This window comes from Odontomachus brunneus, unplaced genomic scaffold (assembly GCF_010583005.1).
Source record: "Odontomachus brunneus isolate Ranch 3 - 2012 unplaced genomic scaffold, Obru_v1 Obru_scaffold_083, whole genome shotgun sequence".
NCBI classification, from domain to species: domain Eukaryota; kingdom Metazoa; phylum Arthropoda; class Insecta; order Hymenoptera; family Formicidae; genus Odontomachus; species Odontomachus brunneus.
Genome location: NW_022639533.1, coordinates 874,698 through 900,826, shown reverse-complemented (window position 1 = coordinate 900,826; position 26,129 = coordinate 874,698). Strand labels below are relative to the sequence as shown.

Here is a 26,129-nt window from a genome sequence, read left to right as displayed (position 1 = left end):
TTTTTTCAGCTCTTTTTATACATTTATATATTTTGTTATTTCCATCTTTTAGCGTTTATTATAATAGTTATTCGTAAATTTTGCGTATTTTTCGTGCAATAACTGCATCACATCTTGTTTGAAATGCCGAAAGTTAAATTCTTCCATACTAAACAAAAGTACTAACTTCCATACTAAACAAAAGTTAACATAATTGTCCGGTAATTGCTCAAAAACTGCTCTAAATTTTTACCAGAGTTATACTTAATAGGAATTGCACGAAGACGGACGATTTCGACTGTCACAGTAATGCTGTTCAGACGCATATACCTTCTAAAATCAGCATAGACTTTAAAAAAGTCAGTACGAACAATCTCACTGCTGATAGCGCTGTAGTCGCACTATTTTGTCGTTAAGTGCATGAAAGCTTTTTTTCGAGTGCTTAATACAAGCTCGCGGTTAATAGCGGCGCGTTATTATGCTCGCGGGGACACAAGTGTGTCGCAGTTTAAAGTGTCTCTACTTCGGTGCCGCACGAAAAACGTGCCGGCCTAACCTTTTATGGATTCTTTGTGGTGGTGCGATTATACCGGGTGTCTCTCTGATCTACCGTATTTCCGATTACGAGTGAGAATATTTGTCCCTTACTTTTGCAAAGATAAATCACTTCGTCAGATTTCTGTACCAGCGGGGAATGTTCTCTCATATTTGAATTTCGAATTCTTTGAAACTTGGGAATTAATATTATTGAATTAATATTTTGCACAATTTTCGACATCATATGTTATGTTGAAGTACGTCAGTTTTTTTCATGAATTTTTCCAACACCTACAAATAATACATGTATCATAGAACATGCGTTCAACCAGAGACACCATGTATATCAAACGCAGCATATCTGCTGCCACATACGTATCCGTACTCATGCATCCTATCCTTGTCTCTCGAAAAGTCACGAAAACGAGCATGTAATAACGTTTAACATAAGATACATTATGTATATTCGATTCATTCACGGCAATATTTAACCATAACTTATTATCTCGCGTTCTTTCGCGTCAATGTTTGCATAAAACGTCTTAACTGTCCTTAGAAACTTAGAAACCATGAACCTTATCGTCAAGTGATTTAAAAAAACATTCTGTTAAAATACTCACCGACTGATATATACAGCCGAGCGAGAGACCAGTTCGAGAGATCGTATCGTCCTTGTCGCCTGAGACTTTCTTCCGAAAATGCGGCTGAAAACACGATTAAGTTTTCTTTTCAAGCAATTTCTTGGAGCAATTTTGCGAAAACCAACTTTACTCCCGCGCAAGTACGCCGAGCCTTAGCCTAGGATAGTCATTATCGCAAGAAAAAGAAGAAGGCGTTACCTAGTTAACCAAGGAATCGTCCTATGTACGAAACAAGAGCAGCTTTACGGAAAGTCTAATACGCGGGACAAGAATATCGCAGAGTTCTTACCCAGCGGCACGTTAATTACTACGATCGCGATTAATAAACGAAAATCTCAAAAAAAACTATCACGTCGAAGTACGTCTGCCGTGCCAGTTGCCTGTTCGGGGAAAAGAAATGGCAGTTTTTTTTTCACGAAGTTTCTGGACGTCTTTCGCGTCTATCAGCGCCATCTGTAGGCGCGCTATCACTATTATTGCGAGTCTGATCGATAATATTGAAATATATCGGACATGTAGACGCCAATTTATCGACGTGAACATTCCGTCGGATTACGTGTATGTATACAGCGAGTTGTGCATTTCTTGCACTTTTGACACTTTTCCACCTAATGCCCGTACACAGCAGATGCGAATGAACGAAAAAGTGTCGAGAGTGCAAGCAACGCGACAAAGCTGTAGTAATGTGCTTCTGCTAGTTATCTCTTAATCTCGAAAAAATGGGAAGTTGATAAATAGCACATTAATTTTTGCCACGTGACTATATACAAAAACTAACGTGTATCTGATTTCTTGTGCGTGTCAATAAAATGATTTCCGTCTACCGGACGTCGGAATCCATGAAATAAACTGTCGTCTGCCGCAACATAACCTTTCCTATTCTGGAAAGCACGCGTAAACAATTGGAAGACGTATAACTTATTAGCTGCTTGCCTCAGTAAGGTATGTATAACTAACGCCTATGATATATTATATAAATATATAAATAATAATTTTTTACTTTCGCTCGTCGGCATACGTCGACAATATCAGATCATCGAGTACGTAACATAACCCAACACGTGATCATAAATTTCATTGTATCTTATGATAAATTAGGATATTTTTTAACACGTTTGTTGTCTGTAAAGTAGTTATGTAAAGCTCTAATGAGACAAATGGATTTTGTATATTCAGTTTCCTTTTGGAAGAGAAAATTATTATTTTTAACTTGTATCTAGAAATTGTACAATTTTTAATTGTCCTACAGCAAATAAATATTATATATTTGTTGAATCTCTTCTTGGAAGGAAAAGCTGATATTTTTATGTTGCAGAGCATTGCACAATGTCTGAGAACAACGAGACAGCCACAGAGAAAGAAGTGGTCGTTGAAGACCCAAATGCTGTTTCGGAAGAAGACAAGCAATATTTATCAGATTATGTGAAGGAGACAGAGCAAAGGCTGGCGACAAAGGAGGAGATTCGTGCAGCTAATCTGAATCCCACGAGACCATCTGACACATCCTTTAGTAAATTGGACTCAAGCCTCAAGAGAAACACCACATTTGTGAAGAAATTAAAGAATTTCAGTATGACACAGCTTGATACCGTTCTGAAGGACATGGCAAATTTAAACTTGACTAAATATGTGAGTGAAGTTGCCACAGCTTTGGTAGATGCCAAAATAAAAATGAATGACGTTGCACCTGCCATCAGAGTGTGCAGCTTTCTTCATCAAACATATGCCGAGTTCTCCACTCATTTCTTCGAAAATTGGCAAAGGATACTGTCGTTGAAAATCGGTGACAAGATCGCGAATCCCAGCAAGCTGAGAGTGGACCTTCGATTCTATGCAGAACTGGTAAATGCAGGTATCTTCACGCACAAGCAAGGGCTTCCACTGCTAGGCTCTGTGTTGACGGTCTTGATCAATATGGACAAGGAGGAACACAACAACGCCAGCATAATATTAAGCTTCTGCCGACATTGCGGCGAGGATTACGCCGGTTTGGTACCTAAGAAAGTTCGAGAGTTATCTGAGAAATTGAGCGTCACGATTCCCAAGAGCAAGCTGTTGTCGCCCGACAAGCAGCAAAATGTTAAACTATTGCTGCGGGACTACTATAATTCTTTATGCAAGCACTTGTTGAAGGAACATAAGGATCTGCAAGCATTTGAGAAGCAAAATCGTAAAATTCTGCAGACCAGAGGCGAATTGAGCTTAGAAAGGAAAGAAAAGCTTGAAGCCTTACAAGTATCTTATGAACGTTTACTAAATAGCGTGCAAAGCTTCTCAGATACTTTGGACGAGCCAATGCCTGAGCTTCCCGTGGACAGCGAAATGAAAGCCGAAGCGGAAGAAACGCTGAAGATGATCAACGAAGGAGAGGACAGTAACATGCTGGAGGATATGTGGGGAGATGAAGAGACGAGGCGCTTCTACGAGGTTTTGCCGGATCTGACCGTGTTCCTACCGGGTTCATATTTGAAAGAATCACCGAAAGCGGACGTGCCGATAACGGAGGACGCCTTAGACGACGAGATAGTGTTCGACGAGTTGGAAGAGACCGAGAAAGTAGAAGAACCGGATACAGAGGTAGAGGAGCCACAAGTTTCGAACATCAGCAATAAGATAATGCTGGATGCTTTCTTGACACATTTGCCGAATTGCGTGAATCGCGAGATGATCGACAATGCCGCGGTACACTTCTTAATGAATCTTAACACGAAGCACAACAAGAAGAAGCTGGTGAAAGCTCTTTTTGGCGTTTCTAGAATTCGCCTGGACCTTCTGCCCTTCTACTCTCGCTTAGCCGCCATTCTTTACTCGGTGATGCCCGACGTCGGGAACGACCTATGCCAAATGCTCAAACAAGACTTTAAGTATCACGTGCGCAAGAAGGACCAGATCAACATCGAGTCGAAGATCAAAGTAGTCCGTTACATCGGCGAACTCGTGAAATTCAAGCTCTACACCAAAATAGAGGCGCTCTACTGTCTTAAGGTGTTGCTACACGACTTCACGCACCACCACATCGAAATGGCCTGCAATCTGCTAGAGATTTGTGGCAGATATCTCTTTTGCTCGCCGGATTCTCACCAAAGGACCAAGGTCTACCTAGAGCAAATGATGCGCAAAAAGGCAGTTACTGCTCTTGATTCTCGCTACGTCACGATAATAGAGAACGCATACTACTTCGTGAACCCGCCCGAGTCCACTGGCGGCATTTCGAGGAAAGACAGACCACCAGTGCACGAATTCATAAGGAAGCTCTTGTATCAAGACCTCTCGAAGACGAACACCGATAAAGTACTCAGGTGGATGCGCAAACTTGATTGGGAGGACGAGAGCGTGTCATCCTATGCCATTAAGTGTCTCACTGCCGCTTACAACGTCAAGTATCTCAACATTCGCTGCGTGGGAAGTCTGTTAGCCGGCCTGGTGGGCCATTATGAGACTATAGGGCCGCACGTAGTCGACGGGGTGCTCGAGGATATTCGCCTGTGCATGGAGGTGAACCTGCCCAAGTTCAATCAACGACGCATCGCCATGGTGAAGTATCTGGGCGAATTGTATAATTATCGAATGGTGGAAAGCGGCGATATTTTCCGCACGTTATATCTCCTGATCACTTTTGGCGTCAGCATGGATCACTCAGTGCAGAGCATACTAGATCCGCCCGAACACCTCTTTCGTATTCGATTAGTATGCACTTTGCTGGAGACTTGCGGCCAATACTTCAACGGCGGTTCCAGCAAGAAGAAGCTGGACTACTTTCTGGTATTCTTCCAGAACTACTACTGGTTTAAGTACACGGACCCCGTCTGGACAACCGAGAATCCGTTCCCCGTCGGGATAGATTATATGTATCGCGACACCCTGACAATGCTGCGACCTAAGATGCAGCTGTTCCAGAGTTACAAGGAGGCCCAATGCGCTGTGGACGAATTGAGAAGCACTCTCTATCCAACACTGGGTAATCCCACCGTCGACGACGCGACGGTAGACCGGGCAGATGGTGAGAACGACATGGGCGTTATCATGGAGGTGGACGAGGAGGCGGCAGTGACCGGAAACGGCAGCGGAGACGCGAAAGGGATTGCCGAGCTACATTTCGAAGAGTCTGAGGATTGTTCCGAAGCGCAGTCCGAGGAAGAATGGACGGCCGACGCGGAGCGAGACGACGCCATGGGTACCCAAGAGAACACTCAAGGCGACCAAAGTCTGTCAGAAGGCGGCACTGAGGGTGTAATCATGGATGTAACGGAGCTCAATGCAGCCTTGCCAGCTGGACCACGACGAGTGAGCTGTCCGGAGGATGACGACTTTCTATCGGCGTTAGATAAGATGGTATCAGATAACATTCAAGATCGTATGAGAGACTCGGTGAAACCACAGCAAGTCGATATCTCGGTGCCATTGCATGTGAAAAGCACTAAAAAAACATACGAGCAGTTACAAGAGAGGCCGAGTGACAACACCACGGTAGACTTTGTGCTGATGTTGAGGAAGGGTAATAAACAGCAATACAAGAATCTAGCGGTGCCGGTGTCGTCCGAGTTGGCTATGAATCTCAGGAATCGCGAACAGGAGCAGAAGGAGGAAAAGGAACGCGTGAAGAGACTGACTTTAAATATCACCGAAAGACAAGAGGAGGAGGACTATCAGGAAACCATCAATCAAGGCACAAGACCAGTTACTGTGAACTTGAACAGGGAACGACGGCAAAAGTATAATCATCCTAAAGGAGCTCCTGATGCCGACCTTATTTTCGGTCCAAAGAAAATTCGATAAGTTCGATTAGTAATTCTAAAAATCAAATAGTTATACTCTGAGGAACGTGTGTGTAATGCATGAGACATCGAACTCGCCAACGTTTGACTACAGTTTGTTCTTATGTTTTTTACTACGCCATAAATTTTTTCGAAAACGGACATCGTGAAATGTATCACAATTAAGTAATACTAATGTATCATATATGTACAGATAATTTGATTTAGTGCATTTAAGCGTAATTGAAAAAATATTTGTCACGAGTAAAACTCTCTTGAATATCGCAAATAAAATATATTGCTCTGATCTTTTCTTTCTCTCGAAATGTATAAGTGTGAAAGAAAGATCGATCAAATAGGGACTTTTCTGTTACAACGCACTGCCGATTTTAAATTACGCGTTAAATCCATTCAAGCTTTGTTGTATCGTATGCATTTTGAATTCATAATAATTATAAATTAGTCACGTTAACGTCTATACCATGAATTAATGTCTACAATAACTCTAGTGTAATGAAGTATTGTTAAATTAGGATTTTTCATAGACAAATTTATCATTTAATGTTATTCAATATTATATGACCAATTTATACCCGCTCAATTTATTTGTATTTCATCACTTTTTCAATCAATTCTGCATTTCATCAATTTGAAGAAATGAAAGATATGTGTGAAATACTCTTTCTTCTCTTAAAAAAAAAAGCAAAAGTCTTAAAAAAATCTCTTACAAAAAGAAAGTCGCAGACTATGTCAACTCTATTAAAAAAATAAAGAAATGAAACCCCCCAAGATTGATGTACAATTATTTATTTTCTAAGAAATTATCATCATGTACAAAATGAATATAAATAAATGTTTAGGTGCTTTACGTTTCATACGTAAGTCTTGCAATAACGATGTCACATATACCTACCGAAATATATGAAATTGGTAATCGTGTAAATTAACACTAAATGCCATTCGGACCTAAAGGTCACAATTTACGGATCTTCCTCCGCGTCTTCGAATTGACCCGCTTCAACATCCATAGCTTCTTCCGCCTCCGATCCGTTATGACTGGTCCCCATTTGCTCTATAAATAATTGAATATTTTATAACACTACAAAATATCTGTACGTAATTGCGACATAAAAGTTGTTCCTTTTCTACTCATATCAATAACAAGCTCATTTGAAAGTCTAATATGATTTTTACTTCTGATGTCATTGCAAAGATAAAATCAGTTGATACGATATTTAATTCTAAATAAAGGATTTAAGTAGGCAGTCTAATATTCAAAAAATTAAATCTGAACATAAATACACACCTGGCAAAATATAAGGAGCATCGCCAGCGCCCACTTCCTCACTGTACTCTCCATAGTCTTCCGCAGCGTCTTCATAAATATCCTCTTCGATTGCGGAAATATTTAATCATCGCAGTTTGCCAGTTAGAAATTCTCATTACTTTTATTTTTATTACTTACCATCCGAGAAACTGTCTTGCGGGTCAGGATGAAGTGCTTGGCATGCGTTCATCGCTTGAAACATTAATTCTAAATTATTCGTATTATCCGGCGCAAATCGCATTTCCGTGATTGGAGTATCTCCATCGTCGTCCTCATTTTCTGAGCTGTTATCAGGCGATAATGGTAATGGCATGTCTATAAATAAAATATATAAAAATAGACAGGGTGTTTGAGAAAGTATCTCAACACTTGTAGAATAATTAGTACTCACTAAACTGAGTGAAAAAATATAGGTGAATATGAGTCAAAAAATCTATCCTTTCAGAATTGAAGCAATTTTCGATTTTAATGATGTACATGATTGACTCACTTATATTATTACATGCAGTGTGAACAAAACAAGCAGACTTTGTAAATCTGAACAGATATGGAATCGTAAATCAGAAAGGTATTAATCTTTTGACTCATGTTTATTAAATATTTTTATTCAATTTAGAGAAAGTACTATGTACTATATCAACTGTAAACCTCTTTTTAAACATCCTATATATGTAACTAAACTTTTTACATATATTACTTATTGCTATATAAAACAGTATATGCAAAACATTCAATCGTACCTGGGAGATCCACTTTGCCATCCACCATAACATATAAACATTGTCTAGGATGAACTTGTTCATCTCTAGAAATAGCATGTAGTGAAATATGAGGATATTCAAGTGAAAATCCCTGTTGTGTGTCACTGTTCACCCAAGAAAGAACGCTGTGAATAAGATAATATACAATTAGAATATGGAACATCTATTCTGAAAATTCTTATCTTGATCTTGTCACCACAAACTTACCTTTCTGTGATATAGAAAGTACCCTTTCCTACTTCTCTATCATTGATATATACTGTAGTATTCTGCTCCTCATGACGTATTCCTTCCTGTGGCGTTAGGAAATTGCTAAGCACTACCATGTTTAAATCTGGAAAAAAAACAACATATGTAATGCTAATATATATTATATATATGCTAATTTTACATATACATATATATATATATATATATATATATATATATATATATATATATGCAAAAGAATAATCTATTAAAGCTAATATGAAGATTATGTATGTATGAGTACGTATAGTGTATTCCTTATTACATTACAAAAATACAGAAGCAACATATGAACGTGACACGAAGAGCACAAATCTTTAAGCCTGTCACGCGCTGATCTCATTCTAATACGCGTAGGCAGAAATCATGTTATTAAAACGTTGCAATAGACACAGTTACGTCAGAATCGTGCGATCGCACTCTTGATGCGTACATAGATGTGCTTGTTATATACCTCGTAAAAAATGCGAGGTTACGCGCGAGGACGTAAACAAGGGCGAGCTCGCGAATCTCCACGGAGATTCGCAACTCGTAAACACCGGTGTCGCTGTCCGGCACTCCCTAACCAAACGGATCTACTCACCTCTTTCTTGTTCTCTCGGCTACTCCGACAGTGCCAGAGGAATCGTCCTAACGCGAACTCGACAAAGCTTTTCAAAATGTGTAGACGTACGTGGTCTTTTAAATCCCAGCTACCTGTTACAAAATTGCGGCTAAGTCGCAAATCGCCGCCGACGCGATCGCTTTCATCCAACTCAGCTGTCACTAGGGATGGGCGAAGTTCGATCGATGAATCGATGTTTAATTACTTTTTTCTCTTGGAGGGTCGAGTATCCTCACAATGTTTCCGAACTCGATTAACTTCTGTCTCGATAAGAGTTTAATATTCAACGTTGTTAGATTTTATTATTAGACTTTACAAGAAACTCTTAGCTCCAAGAGATTCGGGTCTCGGCTGAGCGACCCGTTATGGTTAGACCCATTAGTTCTATTAGTTATCAAGTCTCCGCTACGAGCCGCTACCGTTTCTATTCGAGGTCGCAAACAGTGAAGACTAAAGGGATGTCTACATTGGAAGTAAGCAGTAAGAAGTAGGAAGTAAGAATAAGAAATTGACCAATCATAGTTGATTATTTTTCTCACATTCGACTGTGGTTGGTCAATTTCTTACTCTTACTTCCTACTTCTTGCTATTTACTTCCAATGTAGACGTCCCTTAAGTCCCAATCCACAATAGGTGTAGTAAGCTTTAAGCCTTAAGAAATTGACCAATCACAGTCAAATTTGTGGAGAATAATCGACTGTGATTGGTCAATTTTTTAAGGCTTAAAGCTTACTACATACATCTATTGTGGCTCGGGACTAAAAGCTGGTTTATGATGGCCGTAACCCGTTAACTTATGCCGAAACCGTAAAAATTGACCAATCATAGTCGAATTATAGAAGAATAATCGACTGTGATTGGTCAATTTTTTATGGTTCGGCATAAGTTAACGGTTTACGTCCATCATAAACCAGCCTTAAAGCTAAGTTCTCATTGTAGATCACGCTTAATATATTGGAAGAAACACCACAGACTTCTATATGTAGTGACTTGTCACATACATATATAGAGATTAATAAAAACGTGTTCAAACTTTACAAAATATATTATATTTTTCTTACTATTTGTATAGCAAAATTAAACTTCTGAGTAATACAATTTCTCAGGAACTCTCTCTAACGAAAGCTATTTATTCTATACTAACTTGATTGTTACAAAAACCCTATATATCGTCTCTCTATCTAGTTATACTTTCTGTTTTCCCGTTGGTTGCCAACTCTCGCCAACGCATTGGCTGCGTTCAGCAGAGAAAGCTGCTTTGCAACTGTTATAAAATTCGTGAATCTGATTGGAGTGTGCTCTTAATTTTGGTTAAATCCAAGAGCATGTACCAATCAGATTCACGAATTTTACAACAGTTGCAAAGCAACTTTCTCTGCTGAACGCAGCCATTGTCGTGTCCTCTGTAGACAATTGGCCACAATATAATTACTAGAGGTGGGACATCGATAAGAAATAATCGATTATGACTCTAACTTATAGCGAATTCGGTTGCTTGCACTAGTGTGCACTGAGTGCGCACTAAGGCTTGTTCATAGTATGTTATTATATTTAAAGATTGTCTTAAATAATTCTCAAATAAATTCTCAAATATTTTTAACCATAATATGATATGTATAACATCCGTACGAATCATTTTATTAGTTAAAATGTTTTTAAATATGTATTTAAGACACGATCTTAAATATAAGAATGTACTGTAAACAAGCCTTAATGCGCACTCAGTGCGCACTAGTGCAAGCTACCGAATTCGCTATTAATTGGAGCGCACCGATTATCGGTAGCCCGATATATCGAGGGAAATAATCGATTCTAGTAAGAATCGGATACACTATCGCTAATTTCGTTAAGCATATATGTGCTTATATATTTATAGTTTACGTGACATATATTATAAATGAATAAAAGCATATACCGTTTGCGGAACTTTTCCGATCTCACTAGATCCAACTTATTTTTACCAGCATAAAAACAAGTTGGATCTAGTGAAATTCAGTGATATACTAGAGATTAAGCCGAGATTTATTAAACCGATGTGTTTTGTGTTTTCGCTAAATTATTAAGCCGAGATTCGAACCAAAGTGTTTTGAGTCTTCGCTAATTTATTAAGCCTAGTTAGTTAAGCGTGGGATAATTTTTTAAAGTTTCTTAAAGAAATTTTTGCGTTTGCAAAGGCGTATTTTCGAAAATGACCTGAAGTATACGTATTTCGCTTTGCGTCTCTTAGATGACAATGTGTGTTAATGTCACTCTACTCCCTCAGTAACACGCCCAGAATCTTGAAAATAATTTTCCAATATCTCAAAGTCGCGTTCATAACGTTGGATTCAACTTAGCGTCGTAGGAAATTCGGATTCTCGGGCATGGGCCGAAAGTCGATCATGTTACTGCAAGTTATTTAGCTCATACAATGTTAGCATCTAGAGCATATTCTGGAATAATTTTTTACAGTTTTTTAATGCAATTGTCGCGTTTGCAAAGATGTATTTTCGAAAATGACATGACATGTCACGTGCGCCTAATTCTGGCCATTGAAACCAGGCTGGTAGCCGCTCTCATGCTTCTCTCTGGTGATACATACTTTTCGGAGTCAATTTTACATAGCACTATATAAGGGAGTCAGCAGTCTAATATTACATAGAAGTCTATGGTAATAACTAAATTATTAAGCCGAGATTAAACGGTCGAAAATGTCGTCCTTCTTCAATTACTTTTGAATCATTCAAAGCCTCTCCTATATAGCGCAAATGTTTAGCAAAAAGCGCTGTATAGGAGAGGCTTCGAATGATTCAAAAGTAATTGAAGAAGGACGACATTTTCGACCGTTTTTAGTTATTACCATAAACTTCTATGTAATATTAGACTGCTGACTCCCTTATATAGTGCTATGTAAAATTGACTCCGAAAAGTATGTATCACCAGAGAGAAGCATGAGAGCGGCTACTAGCCTGGTTTCAATGGCCAGAATTAGGCGCACGTGACATGTCATGTCATTTTCGAAAATACATCTTTGCAAACGTATATCCTAGGAACGTTTTAAGAATATTCGAATATTCTTAGAATGTTCTTAGGATATCTAGTGAACATTTGTATTATATGGGCTTTTTCTTTTTACTTCCATAGTTAAATCAATATTTTAATATCGTTATTTTTTTATAGAATTTAGCATTTAATTTAACTTTTTGATATCACTTTTTTATAGCAAATAAAAGTTTAAACAACATTTTATTTTCATATTTTAACTTTATTTGGCTAATGGATCGCGTACATTCAATATCTTTTTTTTTAATTATAGATGCACATACACACGGAATAAATAATTCCTTTGCACTGAGTAGATGCAAAGATATTTAAGTGCGACTAAACAACAGGTCACAAAGGGATATTTATTTTAGAAGTAATAAATATATAATAAAAAATAAGTTCATTACATAATTATTTTGTATCGCATGGTATGTACATATATACGCATCCTACCTTATATTTAACAACATTAAATATTATTAGTAAATTTTTGGATATTAAATAATTGAAAAGATTATTCTCAATGCTTTTAAGATATAATCTATGACAAAGTATTAATACTTCTTAATTAATTGTTTAAACGTCGATTCCTTTTCTCTACATCGCCCATATTACAAACTATTTGTCACTTTCATTTTTGGTAACTAGTTATACTTTGTTATAAATATCGATCCAAGAATCACAAGTTTTTTGTAAATTAATTACATAACAATAAAAACGATATATATATATATATATATATATATATATATATATATATATATATATATACTTTATCATCTAGATGTTTCTATTGAATCTCGTAATACAAAATGCTTATCAGATACATTAAACATCAAATTGTGCTACTAGACATTTCTTTGGGCACTTCGCAGGAAGTCTGAGATATTTGTAATTTCATAATTCTACAACCGATATAAATAAACTTGTCATTGTAAAATATCTGTTAATTTTCAAAAACAACAAGCATTCATCCAATTTGTTTCAAAGCTACATAACTCTAAACTTCCATGTACGTATTTGCAATTTAAATCTTCGCAATGTGCTGCTATATCGTATACGACAGAATCTCCTATTTTATACACGTACTGTATAAACTTAATTTCAAAACGGCTTGGACACTTTTCCTCACGATACAGTTTAGAACGCAGCAGATATTTCAATGACAGAACTTGTTTTTGGCTGGTATTCATAATTTTATATTTAAGACCGTCTTAAATTCATCTTTAGATAATCTACGGATGATTTCATTGGCTACAAAACATTTGAAGTTAAACTTAAAGTGGTCGTAAATATAAAATTCGACTGTGAATACCAGCCTTTGATTAATTTCCAGAAGGTTCTTTCATTAAGTTATTGGATTATACAATCGCTAAGAAGAATGAAGAATGTAAATAACAGATATGGCGAAGTGGATTAAGAAGATCTCTCCGTTCTAAATATAGAGAGACTTACAAAGGCATAGATATACGCGCTTCATGTTTAAACCCCGGAGTATCTGTCTCTTCAAAGCCAATGTCAAAAAATCGAGTGCATCTTTATCTTACGTAAACAGCATAAAAATATATTATTATTATACCATGTAAATAATTATATTATAATTATACTATACAGCATTGACGACATGTAACATTAGTAGTTACAACATCAAGAATGTCAATCAAGAAATCAATTATGATTTATATTTATAATTATAATTTTATGCTGGTGAACATAGATAACAACATAAGTTATAGTATCTTAATGAGTGTTATCAAATCGGTTTTAGGCTACCATATAATGACAGTTATCGATTAGTTTGATCAAAGTTTGATAAAAGCTGCTCTATATCGATTACAAAGTTCACAACCTTTCTACGTAATTCGAAGGGAATAGACCCGTTTTTCCTTTCAGTCTTCCATGCCACCAACCACCCTCATCTGAAACAAGAACCTTGATTAATTAGCATGTAGCTTATGTATCATCATTACCAACAATAATTTCTTTATGAAGCAAGATCTTGCGTCATTATTAAGCAAAAAAGATTATACCGCAAAATAACTCACGTTCTTTGAGTACTTCTATGATGTCGCCTTCCTTAAGCCTTAATTCGTCGAGATCCTGCGGCTCATAGTCGTACAAAGCTTTAACCTTCGGCAAACTTGGTGGTATTGGTTTTTGAGGCGGCACTTTTCTATTAGCTATCGCGTACGCAGCGTTCTCCTCCTTTTTTCTTACACGCGTCGTCGCGTCATTGAATTCCCTAACGTTCCATTCTTGACTCGTTTGCATCCCTTTATTGAGATGATCAGAAACCTTATTATTTTCACTATTGAGGGGTGGCAGTCTGAATCCTGTAGGTTCATGCGGAGGCGGCGGTTCTGTAGGCGGTGGAGGAAATTTGAGCAAACCTGCAAAATGTTACATGTTGAAAACGTATGCTTAAGTATAGATCTCTTTATAAAAAAAGTGCGCGAATCCACCACATATATTTCACATCGAAAAGTGCACGCGAATTCTCTTCAACTGAATATATTTTCATTATTTAACAATTATGAGAATATTTCATTAGTACAGCTGATCTGTTTGTTACAAAAAGAAAGGACTGAAGAACTTTTTCGTTTTCCTAAAAATTGAATTTGTTGAAGTATAAGAAACTTACCACGTGGCCCGGCAGTGGGATTAACAAACATGCCCATTACAGCATTCGGTCTGTTTTGCAATTTGTTGGGATGGTTCATGTCCTTCCTTACGGCCTTATGTGGCTGTGTAACTGGAAGATTTGGCCGATTTGGTGGAATGTTTGGTCTGCTATTTGAAGTCGCTTGTGCGGAAGTCATAGTCCTTTCCGCTGCCACTGGACGAAGAAGAGACACCCTCGTGGCCGCGGTCGTTTGATTACTCGGAACTGCAGTCGAGGTAAAGTTACGCGGTAAGATATCTCTGTCGTTTGTTTGGGAGATCAATTTCAGTGATGTACAGCTTGACTTCGAGACGTTACCGTTGCGTGGATAAGCAGGCGAAATTGATCGATTTGGGTTGGGTTCTGAAACAGAATCACAATATCATGTTGTGTAATAAGCATAATTAAAAATTATCTGTCGATGATCACAAAGTGAAACTCACTCGTCGTGTTCGGTAATCCCGGACCGATGCTTACAACGAGAACTTTGCCGTTCGATTTTAAGATTTCCCGATCGCCATAATCAAGTTGTATAAATTTCAGCTGTCTTGTCCCGCCGCCACCCCAACCTTCCTTTTTCACTTTGAATTCCAAACTGAAAAACGAATTAAAAGGTTCATTACACGGGAAAAAATTGTTTGAACTAGCCAAATATCTAACGAAATATGGACAAAAAAATCAGAATTCTAGTTATATGATCATAATATATTACAATTATAAAAATAACTTGTAGCCGTACTTGTTGCTAAACCTAACATTCAAATGATGACCGATGTCTTCCAGATATTTCTTGTTGAGGGCAGAGAGGAATTCCGTTTTGAATACAGACTCCAACAAGCTAGCGTAATCTTCCTTCGTATGGATAATTACAAAGTTATCCTAAAAGAGAATTATTTTCCAAATGTGTTTAAATTCTAACATATGGTGAATATATGATGATCGTAATAATCCACGATAATTACCTGCAACGTGCTCAATGACACATGACTGATTTGACTAAACGGCAGTTTCCTCTTGATAACTTGGATGGATTTGCCCTTCTCGGGACCTTTTTTTATCTGCTCTCGACCGATTAAGTAAAGACACTTTCCGGTGAGTATAAGATCTCTTCTGCTCAACTGTTACATAAATTTTTCGTTATGTTCTAAATTTGGAATAGAAGTTCTAAATTTTATATCCTAAACTTAAAAATATTTTTTAAATATTAAAAGTTATTAAAATTTTACCAAAATAAGAAATTTAAGTAATAAATAAATTAAAAATAATAAGAAAATAATAAGTTAATGTTTCTTTACTCTTGATATAAACATGGAACAACTGTATTCCGCGTTTATTTTGCTCCATAGCGATTAGAATTTTTACCTTAAACCTTCTGTCGTACTTTTTCACGACTTCAGCAAAGAACACCTTTTCCCGTCTTCCAATGAGACTCATCGTTTGCGGTTTGGTTTCCAATCCTATATAATCGCCCACAAAATTTCTATTCAGACTCGCTCGCCTTCGTTCCTTACGGCCGAAGAAAAGATCGGCCGCTTCCTGCTTCTGCTGTTCTTGCCTTTTCCGCGCGAAATACTTCTTGAAGGCTTTTTGAATGACTCGTGCGTACATATTGTACTTCCGGTCACGAGCTTCCTCCAGCATGAAGAGCTAAATCGAAAGACCTCAGATTAACGTTGAACAAAGCTTTCAAAACGCGCGTTCGAAAGAAATTCCGAAAGACGGAAAAACATACGCTTTCAGGTGCCTTGATGAAAATTTTCGTTCTGCCAAGCTGATATTGCGATCTGTCCATATGAATACTTCCCAATATCCATTCCACGCCTTGTTTCTCGTTTCCGGGCCAACGAGGCCACGTTTCTTTCGTGAGAATCGCATATCTGTGTAGAAACTTGGCGAACGGCCTCCTATAGGCGAAGCCAGCTCTACGCACTCTAATGTTCTCCTTCAGACCTAAATACTCCACCTGGATTTTCGCGAAGAAATAAGCATGAACGTTTGGGTCTAATCGTCGAGATGTTTAAAATTAAGCACGAACAACAAGGAGGACCATGTCGAAATCCAACGTTTCGCTTATGTATTTATTACGAGAGAAACAATGGAAAATGAAATCGCAAAATGCCTCTTTTATGCCTCTTTTAAAACATAAGTACTTTTCCTGAATAATTCTGTTTAGCAGACTAAAGAACTGTTAGGCTCTTACAGGCCGTGCTTTCTTCACTTTATCTTTCCTGTTCTTATCCTATCTTGAAGAAGACATATTATTTCATTGTTTGCCTCTTTTCTGTCACATAACTGCCTCGATCTCACAATGCGAGTCGTTCAATTATATTATTAATAATAATTTATATCATTGCTATTGTAATATAAGAATATTAAAATAAACTGAATGATAATAAATAAATGAAAATGAAATGAATGATAAACAACGTAATGGTGCTCTCGAGCATGTTTTATTGGTCACAGACGTTTTGTTTAAAGTGCCAAAAAAAATATTTTGCGATTCTTTTTCCGTTGTCTTTTTCTTACAATAATACACCATAAATGCAATACGTGACCAATATGACCAACTTAACTCATTCCTTATCAGCTGGGTTACCATACCTGATGCTTGATCCTCGAGTGATCCCAGTCACGCGGCTTTTTCGTCTCATTCGGCTTGATGCACCGTATGTAATGCGGCGTGCATTTCATCAGCTGGCCAACTAAACGGCTGGCTTGACTTCTAATTTTGTTTCCCGCGGTAGTAGGTCTGGACTTGAGAGTTTTCATTTTAGCGGCATCTTTCTCCCGCGGATAAAGCTCGCTCACCAAAGAACTGAAGTCAAATATTTTCTTTTTACGTTTTCGACTATATACGATCGCGATATTATTAACACTTTACCGCCTATTAGCAGACTTTAGCATTTTTATCGAGAATAATAAACTAAAACAAAAATTCGACACGCTTACTACATAAAACCAAATCGATTTTTTCTTCGATAAAGTTTTATAATATTCTCGTAAAGAGAATACATCCTTCTTTTGAGTATATATAATAATTTTCTTTGCAATCTTTTTAAAATTTGCAATAAATATATTTTAAGACTATTATCAAGAGAATATTCTTTTTTGAAAATTGTCATTTACTTAAAAGAAGGAAAATTAATCAATAAATCGCTTTTCTTAGTAATAGTAGAAGGATATTTGTCTCGGTGTGCCTGCGGTGTTGGTAGGTAAAGTGTTAAGGCAAGTATCAAGGGTATTAATCGACGAATTTACGTTATCGTGATTAGATTTATTGACATATTATCGTGATGTGTTACCCTAATTTCTATCAAAACGCGAAAATCAGTTTGACTATTCTATCCGGCATTTGCGAAGGCAACTTTCGCGCAGTGCTCCGCGCGCGATTCTCTTACGTAAATAAATGCGAGTAAACGGTCGTTTAACGTTACGCGATCATTATGTGGAATTAGCGTGGAATTATTTATGTAACGGCGGCTCCGAATGCCGGACATTTGGGCAGTAAATGTTACATTTTGCAACGACAATTTCCTGCTGGTACACTCGAGGTATCGGGAAACGAGGCGCGGCATCGTGACCGATATCGCATATCGGAGAGCATATCGGAGAGCATATCGGAGAGCAAAACCCGCGATAATACTACTACCTTCGACAATTCCTCCAATATTGAATATTCGAGTCGATTGAAGAATGAGCACAAGCTGATTAATCATCATCGAGCGGGCGACCGTTTGCCCGAACCCACTTTCGAAATAATGTGTCACATGAATAATTGATAATCATGCTAATGGCCGCCGGCATCGCTTACTTCGTGCTGGTCTGCATCAGCTCTATCAGATCCAAGAAGAGGACGTCGCGGTTTTTATCGCAGAATCCGTCCACGGAATAAGACACCACTCCGGCATAATGAAGAATCGCGAAACCGTCGCCGGTATCTTGGAAGTGAGCGTGTTGCTCGGCCGTTCCCGCCAGTTTCTGCGATTTATGTCATACGTTAAGGCGTAAACTTGTTAGGATTCGTTCGAGTGAGATTCTACTCTATGTCTATGATCATTAGGAATACATTGTATTCATGATAATTACTCTCTTTACTTAAGTTAAAAATATTTTGTATTCGTAATAATTAGTCCCTTTATCTGTGATAATTAAGGCTCCAGGGTACTCGCCATCTTGATTTACGACGTCAAAAGAGCAAGAAAATACACGTTTAAAATTCCTGCAATATACGTAAAAATAAAAAAAATATCCACAAAAATATAAATACAGATCTGCAAGATAGTCGAAACACTTTTTGCTCTAATCAATAAATAGTTGTAAATTTAACCTGAGAAAATCATGAGATAGAGGTCAATCAGAGGTAGTTTAAAAAGATAGGTTACATGTCACTATGACGGATCTAACCGTAACGTTAACGTTTTACGGTTATTCATTGATTGTTAAAACAAAAAGAAAATGTTCGGGCTATTTTACAGATCTGCTCAAACAATTATAAGTGTCATTTGATAGATGTATCTTTTTATTTCTGCGTATTTTGCGGGAATTATGTGTTTTCTGCTTCTAGCGTCATCAACCAAGACTTCCTAGGAGCCTTAATAATACGCTAATTAAAAATATTGTTTCAAAATGTCTTGATTAACAATCACTACAGTGAATATAGTGGGACAAGTTTTGAATTTAAAATTCTTTGAGTCACCTCAAGGAAGTAGAGCAAGATGACTGATAAGAGCAAAGGAAGTTTCTCACTCGGTCTTAAATTTCTTAAAAGAGTCCGGCAATTAAAAGGTTAAGGTCACCTTCTTCAAGTCGGTGTCAGCACCGGTGCTTCCGCCGTGTAGTGTCGCGCACACATCGTCAAGTACCAAGAAAAGACCGGGTGGTCTCTTACCCTCGAGAAGTTCCACCACGATGGCGTTATTAAAGTATTCTACCGGCGTCCATCTGATGTTTTCGGAAACGTATTCTTCCTGAAACAGAGAAAGAATCGATCGATCGGTCGTGTCGCGCGAAAACAAATCCGCGTATAGCTTCGTTGTCTTGATTGATTTGGCGATAAAGTAACACACTGAATCACGATCGTCTACTTTCGTATTAATAAGAAAATATTAAATTAAAAATTAATTAATTACTTATTAATACTGCTATAAGCGCATCAAAGTAGCATGAACTTGAGGAGGATTTGTCATGGAATTATCCAAGGCAAGTCTATAATTAATTGAATTGTACGTTCATCAATTTTTCTAATCTTTACACAGCATGTGCATTGTGTGTGTGTTGTGTGTGTAAAAAAAAAAAATATTTAAAAATCTATTTAATCTAAGATAAAAGTTTATCTCAGAGAAAGTTTATTTCAGAAATATTAATTTTATTTCACAGAAAAAAATTTTATTTCACAGGAATATACTTTATATTCCACAAATTCCTGATTTCTCAGTATGATTTCATTTGATTATAATTTTCTTTTATCTGTTTTTTTTTATAACTTTTTATTATAACGTTCTTAACATTACATAACTTTTATACTATTAATAAAAGCTCGAATTTGTGTTCGAAACTTTTGATTCTTTATATTCAGTAGATCAGTATTAAATATAATATAGATCAGTATTAACCAGTTAGCTGTGTATGACGAGTATACTCGTCATGCAACACAATTTAGGTACACATTTTTAAAAGAGGGCAACACAGCTAACTGGTTAAATATGATATTTAAATATGATATTAATTTACACGTAAAAATAACTACTTGAGTTTTGAATTTTAATTAGATTGAATATCACAAGAAAACGTGTAACTATATATCTTCTTTTTTCTTCGTTATACGCGTCATTATTCAGACGATTTAAACGACCGACCTAACTCTCTAAGACAGATATACGCGAGTGGCCAAGGTTCGCGCTTACGACAAGCGTTGCGTCGAAAATGCGGGATTAATTACGCGCGCCGCCAGCAACGCCGTGCAGATCGTGCACATACAAGCGATTTATATCGCCGCTTACTCGAGGCGATGGAAAGGAAAGGCGTAGTAATAACGCGATTGCCGGGTGCTTTTAAAATCGCTTTCCATTTCAGCTCACCGAAAGTGCGCCTCGCGGTTCAGGCAGCCAGCACGAAAACCGGTCTCCGCTCGCGCTATTTCAGCCCTTTCCACCATCCCGTTCGCTTGTTTCGCAACGTTTATTATCCACGGCGCCCCGCATAATTATCGCAAAACTTGAACAAAACTCACGACGACCGCGCATTCTCCTGGCACGTTGCAAATACCGTGACGGTCACCGATGACCGGCGCCATGACACTATCGCGACTTTTTAAGTTATGTGTAACGTATAATCAATCACATCTGTGTATAACAGATCATTGGCCAATGGGAAGATAATAAAACGAAAATAAGACGAAAAAAGAACTCTTTTTGAAACAAATCAGTAATTGAAAGTGTAGAGTAAAGAGCCTATACAAGTGCAAGCACAGCTGTTATTTCCTGTCTGCGACTATTACATATAAAATGACATCTTTTTATTTGCGACTTCTTCGACAGACGACTTATGTACTCATCGTTGTAAAATTCCATTTTACCACTGAGGAGGATCTGTAAAGTTAGACCGAAACGCGTATGGTCCCTTTTCGTTACGTTAAATTAATAAAATATTCACTCAAATGCGAGAGGTGTGTCACTAATATATATTAGTTTTATTGCACTGTAACAGCTGTGCTTGAACTCTTATAGACTCTTTATTCAATTACTGATTTATAATAAAACGATTCAAAAGATATGTGCGTCTTGGGTTCTTTCCTAAAAATTTCATGTGGTTTACTCGACAGTTGTGTCAACTTTTGTCCAGTAACTGGAAAGTAAAACTTCTTCGAATCCTAATTGATATTAATATTAGACAATAACTGGATGTGTATCTACGCAAATTATATATATTTTATGATTATATTTACTTACTCCATCTTCGATAACTCATTAAACAATTTTATATCAAAGAAATTTAACACATCAGTCGAAGCGTTAACAGAATGAACATCGTGTAATCACTAATGACCGGCATTCTACGCTACCATCGTGACTTATTAAATTACATGTAAAGTATAATTAATTGCACCTGTGAAATTGATTGTACAGTCTAACAGAAAGCCAACAAAACGACGTGAAAGATATATTTATCTCGAGTTTTATCTGTTTGTCGTATCTCTGGTGATTCCAATCGTCGGTTCAGTTTTGTGTAAACCACTGACATCAACGTGGCAATCAACGTGTTAAGGTCGCATAGCAAAGTCGCATAGCATAGTATGATGCATCAATCGTCGACTTCCTTTCTTTTTCCCTTCCTTTTTCCTTTGTGCGATCGCATCGATGATCCGATAATAGTCGCGGAGATGCGCCACGGCGAGCAACGCGAGAGAGACACGGTTCCGCTTGGCAGAAACTGGGCGATCTGCTTTTAAGTAAACAATTTTCGAGCTCATCTTCTTTTGTGCTCGCGAAGGCGATTCACGGCCACGGCTTTTTACTCGGTCTAGTTGCGGTCCGATCGCGACACGCGGCTCGAAGCCGACCAGAAGTGGCACAATTTTTTCGTTATGGACTTTACCCGAGTTAACAACTCTTTTTCACGAGAATGGCCTCTTTATGATGTGTCTCGTGGCTCTGGCGCACCTTTGGAATATTGTGTCCGCCGATCGTTCCTCGAAGTTCCGGCGAGGTGTTACGACACTACTCCGCAATTGGTTCTGTCGATTCGCGATCTATATGTGTTGATCGTACGCCGTTAAAATAATACTACATATTAGGCGAAGGAGAGAAAGAGGAGAGGTATTTTTTTATATTCTTCGAATTTAAAATTAACCCTCCGTACAGTCATATTTTTGGGACATAATGCAATCTGAATCTGTCAGATCCTTTAAACTACCCATAACATTATTGAAAATTTCTTTTCGAGCATATTTTATTTTTGTGCCTAAAGATATACAGAAGCTTCAGCTATAAGACCGCACCCTTTACGAAAGTTGGTGAGCGATCGAATATTGGTTCGTGAAGTGGAGAGCTAACATTGCTTACGTAATTCGTAGTTGACAAGTGTGAAAAAAATGAGATTGTAAGCACCGCGAACGGTTAATTAGCTGTTTTAATTAGCTGTCGTGCACTTCTGCTATAATCACAGCGATAGAATAATAATAAGCGCATTAATAATCGCAGTATATGATTATACGTGCAACTACCCTTTTATGTACGCGCTGATCGCATAAAACACACAAGGCAAAACGAATCGTGCGTTTCGGAGCCGGTCATGAGCACGCTGTAAGTACCTATTGTGCACTTCCGACGCGCGTCGAGTAATAACGTATTATTCCATCCGCCCCTCTCCCTCTCACTCTCTCTTTCTCTCTCATCTTAGTGCGTATAATGTCGTAATGTCATTCCCTACACGTTTTCTAACTTTCCGCGCTAGCCAAATGTTTTTCGTTTCGCAAGGGATCCAATTGCGCGTACAAAGTATCTAGTTAACTGGCACGTTTTCTATTCATTTGCCTGACGCATCCGTGGCCATTACGCCGGTTAATTTTTCATTGACAATTGACCCCCGACCCCACCTGCCTGCAAAGTACCGTAGACAATTCCACGCTTTAAGGACACTCGACGGTTACGCGTTCTGATTTCCGCACGGACTCGCGGAATGCATCCACGTCCATTGTCCCCGACACCCGAGAGGTTGACCGAACGTTCACAACTGTAACGTTCGCATCAGCCAAGAGCGAATTTCTGGTGCGTGTTGCTCATGACATTGATTGTATAACCTCGCTCGAAATCACACGTGTGACATCTCGAAAAAATAACGAACACTTATATCGATGAACTTTGTATTTCTCCACACGGAAAAAGATATGTGGTGCACCTAACAAAAAATATTTAGTTGTAAGCAAATAGCTGCATCATTCTACATATCTTTGTATGATAGTTATGTGTATGGTTGATTTGACTTACTTACTTTGGTGTGTCAACTACATCAATGAAGTTGCGCGTGATTTCTGGCAACCAGAAATTAGTAAGGGGATCATTTTGCATAGGCAAGCTAAATATCGATATAGTTGCATTAATCAATGCTATATTGCAAAGCAGCGATGTTAGGAAACAAAAGCAATTCACTAAGCGCACAGCTGGAGATGTATACATGTGAAAACTGGTTCTGAGTGTATAAGTATACATTTGTAGTTGCCGCGTAATGAGCCGCGTTTATATTAACCATGTATTATCACTATTGCAACAGAAGTAACTCAGCCATCGCTCTTTGGTTACAGCAACCACATAAATAGTTGCTCCGTATTTTACTATTGAATCTGGTTGGCACAACCAGATTTCTGTATGGACCATATTGTTTATTCACGTTTAAATATATTTTGACACTTTGGTGTAGCGATATGTCGCGTGTGCAATGTGTCACGTCATGTAATCGTATCACGTAACAATGTGCCATAACAAGAGCGTACGTGACCGGCGCAAACGCGTGCAACGCGCGATGCTGAAAAAAATGGCACTTGAATCACGTTCGTATATCGATTTTCCACCGAGATAAGGACGTTCAAAGATTGAGGAATTTTTAAAAACGATAAGTGGCCCTCTTTGTGGGCGAGCGGCATATCACAATGTAGTGTGATCGCGCCGCAGACTTTGCACTTCACGACACGCCTGCGCCAAGGGAGCGGCATGCAACTTTGTAGCGGTCGCAGGTGTCCTTTTGACAATTTCGCCGCTCGTTGATATTTTCTTGTGGAAAAGTCATAAAAATGTAAAACAAAATGCATTTTAACTAAAATAAAAACTCATACGAGGACGCCAAAATGCAGTTGTTAAGCGCTAATACAAAGATACATAAAAAATATTTTTATAAAAAACGTTTCGACCATGTAACGTGGTCCTCTTCAGTCAAAAGCCCTTACAACACGTATAAAAGGTCGCAGTATAAAAAATCGCATTACGCCGCTGTATAAGTTGTGTTCCATCAAAAACTCGAATTTAACGTCTCGATATTCGTAAGCAAAGAGACGAAAATGATGAAAAAAGTTTCAACAGTCTAGCAGTCAAAATACAAAAATCACGAAATCACGCTTATTGGACGTGGATAAACGGCCAAGTAAAATGCATTTTAAAACTGAAACTGTCCCGCTTCCGGTTACGGTAGCCGATGACCTTGCTCTGAGTGCATGGTAATGAACTTTCCTCACATTTGTGATGAGTCTATTTTAAGGTTATTAAATAAGATTATTAAGGTTATTTTAAAGTTATATAAAGAGAATATTGTATGTAGAAGATAACCATTATTTAAAAGAAGGAAAGCAAACTGAGTCATTACTTTTCTTAGCAGCAGGATATAATTAAATATTTTTTATTTATAATATTTATAAATATTTCTTTCGAACAAATTGCATTGTATCGAAAATGTAGAGAGAAATAACTTCTCATAATTTTAGTGACAGAATTTTTCGGGCAACTAATTGTTATAGATTGACTGTATAAAAATGATAGAGATAATCTTGCTCTGTTTTAATGAAGTTTATTGCTATTTTTCTTAAGGAAAAATTGCAAAGATATTTTCGATAGCCCGAATATATTTAAATAAAATATTCATTTTTGTACGTATACATTAGCATAATTTGCCTCTTAAAGTTAACTTATTAATTTGTCATTTTTTATATTGTTAATAAACTAATGTTTATCTTAAAAACAATTTAACTAACAAATTATACCATCGGATATTCCTCACGTTTCGGTCACTTTTCCACTATTTTCCTCTCAATAAATGTGTAAACGAAACCTCCGGCTAACTTTTTATATCAACCTGCCGCGATCTCCCATATATGTCTGAAATTGAGTATCTTTTATCAGCTTTCCCACGTTCCAGAGACCCTCGTGCTTCCACGCTATGACGAGAACGGGCATCTGGTGTAGCGCGTCATTCGTCACAAATTAATACTAATGAACGAAAAAATGGTCGCGACACGTGAACTAATTAGATCGGGAGTAATGCCTCTCATGGGAAACTAGGTGCGCCATTGTTGCCGGAATTAACGGAATTTCGGCGAGAGGAGAAGAGCGTACACATAAAAACGCAGGTAATAAAGAAGACGAACGCGCGCGCACGTGTATTCTGGGTTAACGGCAGTGAAAATAAGAACGGGAAGCTCCATCTCGATTTCACGAGAGATCGCCGGCGAGATTCGCGGCGACAGTTAGATGCCAAATGTTAGTCGCCATCTTGGGCGATCTAATTGCTCTGCTCTTTTGTGAAATCTTTCATTAAAAAACGGGCATCCCGTCACGTCTATTTATCTCCGAGCTTAATTCGTCAGAGGATCAAGAGGATCAATTCTCCCCATCAGTTAATTGCACGATAAAATCTCGTCCAGGATTTCGCACGAAGGACAGACTTCATCTTGCGTTTTTTTATTTTTTAAAAACCCAAAGCTAACTGTACACTTATCGTGAGGCGCATCGGGAACGCAAGAGATATCATCCTCGTTTATCTGTCAGGCATTTAACCGTCACTGTTACGACAATGTTACGACAATTTAAACCACACAGAGAAAAAGATTT

At 37.8% G+C, this 26,129-nt stretch overlaps 3 protein-coding genes across 5 annotated transcripts in view; 1 reads left to right on the top strand and 2 right to left on the bottom strand.

The window, feature by feature from the left end:
- The first annotated feature begins 1,786 nt into the window (after positions 1-1,786).
- LOC116847827 (regulator of nonsense transcripts 2) lies at positions 1,787-6,561 on the top strand. Its single transcript, XM_032823242.1, has 2 exons — positions 1,787-2,099; positions 2,473-6,561. Exon 2 carries the CDS (start codon positions 2,484-2,486, stop codon positions 5,931-5,933), a length of 3,450 nt encoding a protein of 1,149 aa, XP_032679133.1. The 5' UTR covers positions 1,787-2,099; positions 2,473-2,483; the 3' UTR covers positions 5,934-6,561.
- Positions 6,562-6,701: 140 nt separating this feature from the next.
- Positions 6,702-9,230, bottom strand: LOC116847828 (methylosome subunit pICln). 2 transcript variants are annotated; one of them, XM_032823244.1, is made up of 6 exons: positions 8,832-9,230; positions 8,207-8,333; positions 7,979-8,124; positions 7,377-7,553; positions 7,218-7,301; positions 6,702-6,983 (listed from the first exon to the last, which is right to left on the bottom strand). In XM_032823244.1, the coding sequence occupies exons 2-6, from the start codon at positions 8,323-8,325 to the stop codon at positions 6,892-6,894; spliced, it is 618 nt and encodes a 205-aa protein (XP_032679135.1). In that variant the 5' UTR covers positions 8,326-8,333; positions 8,832-9,230; the 3' UTR covers positions 6,702-6,891. The 2 variants fall into 2 exon arrangements, with proteins under 2 accessions (XP_032679135.1, XP_032679136.1); XM_032823245.1 differs by lacking the exon at positions 8,832-9,230 and adding an exon at positions 8,514-8,683 and having other exon boundaries at positions 6,892-6,983.
- Positions 9,231-12,218: 2,988 nt separating this feature from the next.
- The window catches only part of LOC116847776 (unconventional myosin-If-like), a 46,199-nt gene continuing 32,288 nt past the window's right edge, over positions 12,219-26,129 (bottom strand). For both annotated transcript variants that reach the window (XM_032823127.1, XM_032823126.1), the window contains exons 11-21: positions 19,335-19,505; positions 18,350-18,516; positions 17,140-17,353; positions 16,271-16,501; positions 15,901-16,185; positions 15,501-15,656; positions 15,278-15,417; positions 14,982-15,133; positions 14,518-14,901; positions 13,922-14,266; positions 12,219-13,795 (exon numbers count right to left, since the gene is read on the bottom strand). In XM_032823127.1, coding sequence (XP_032679018.1) covers positions 13,719-13,795; positions 13,922-14,266; positions 14,518-14,901; positions 14,982-15,133; positions 15,278-15,417; positions 15,501-15,656; positions 15,901-16,185; positions 16,271-16,501; positions 17,140-17,353; positions 18,350-18,516; positions 19,335-19,505 — 2,322 coding nt within the window. In that variant the 3' untranslated portion in view covers positions 12,219-13,718. The remainder of the gene's footprint in view (positions 13,796-13,921; positions 14,267-14,517; positions 14,902-14,981; positions 15,134-15,277; positions 15,418-15,500; positions 15,657-15,900; positions 16,186-16,270; positions 16,502-17,139; positions 17,354-18,349; positions 18,517-19,334; positions 19,506-26,129) is intronic.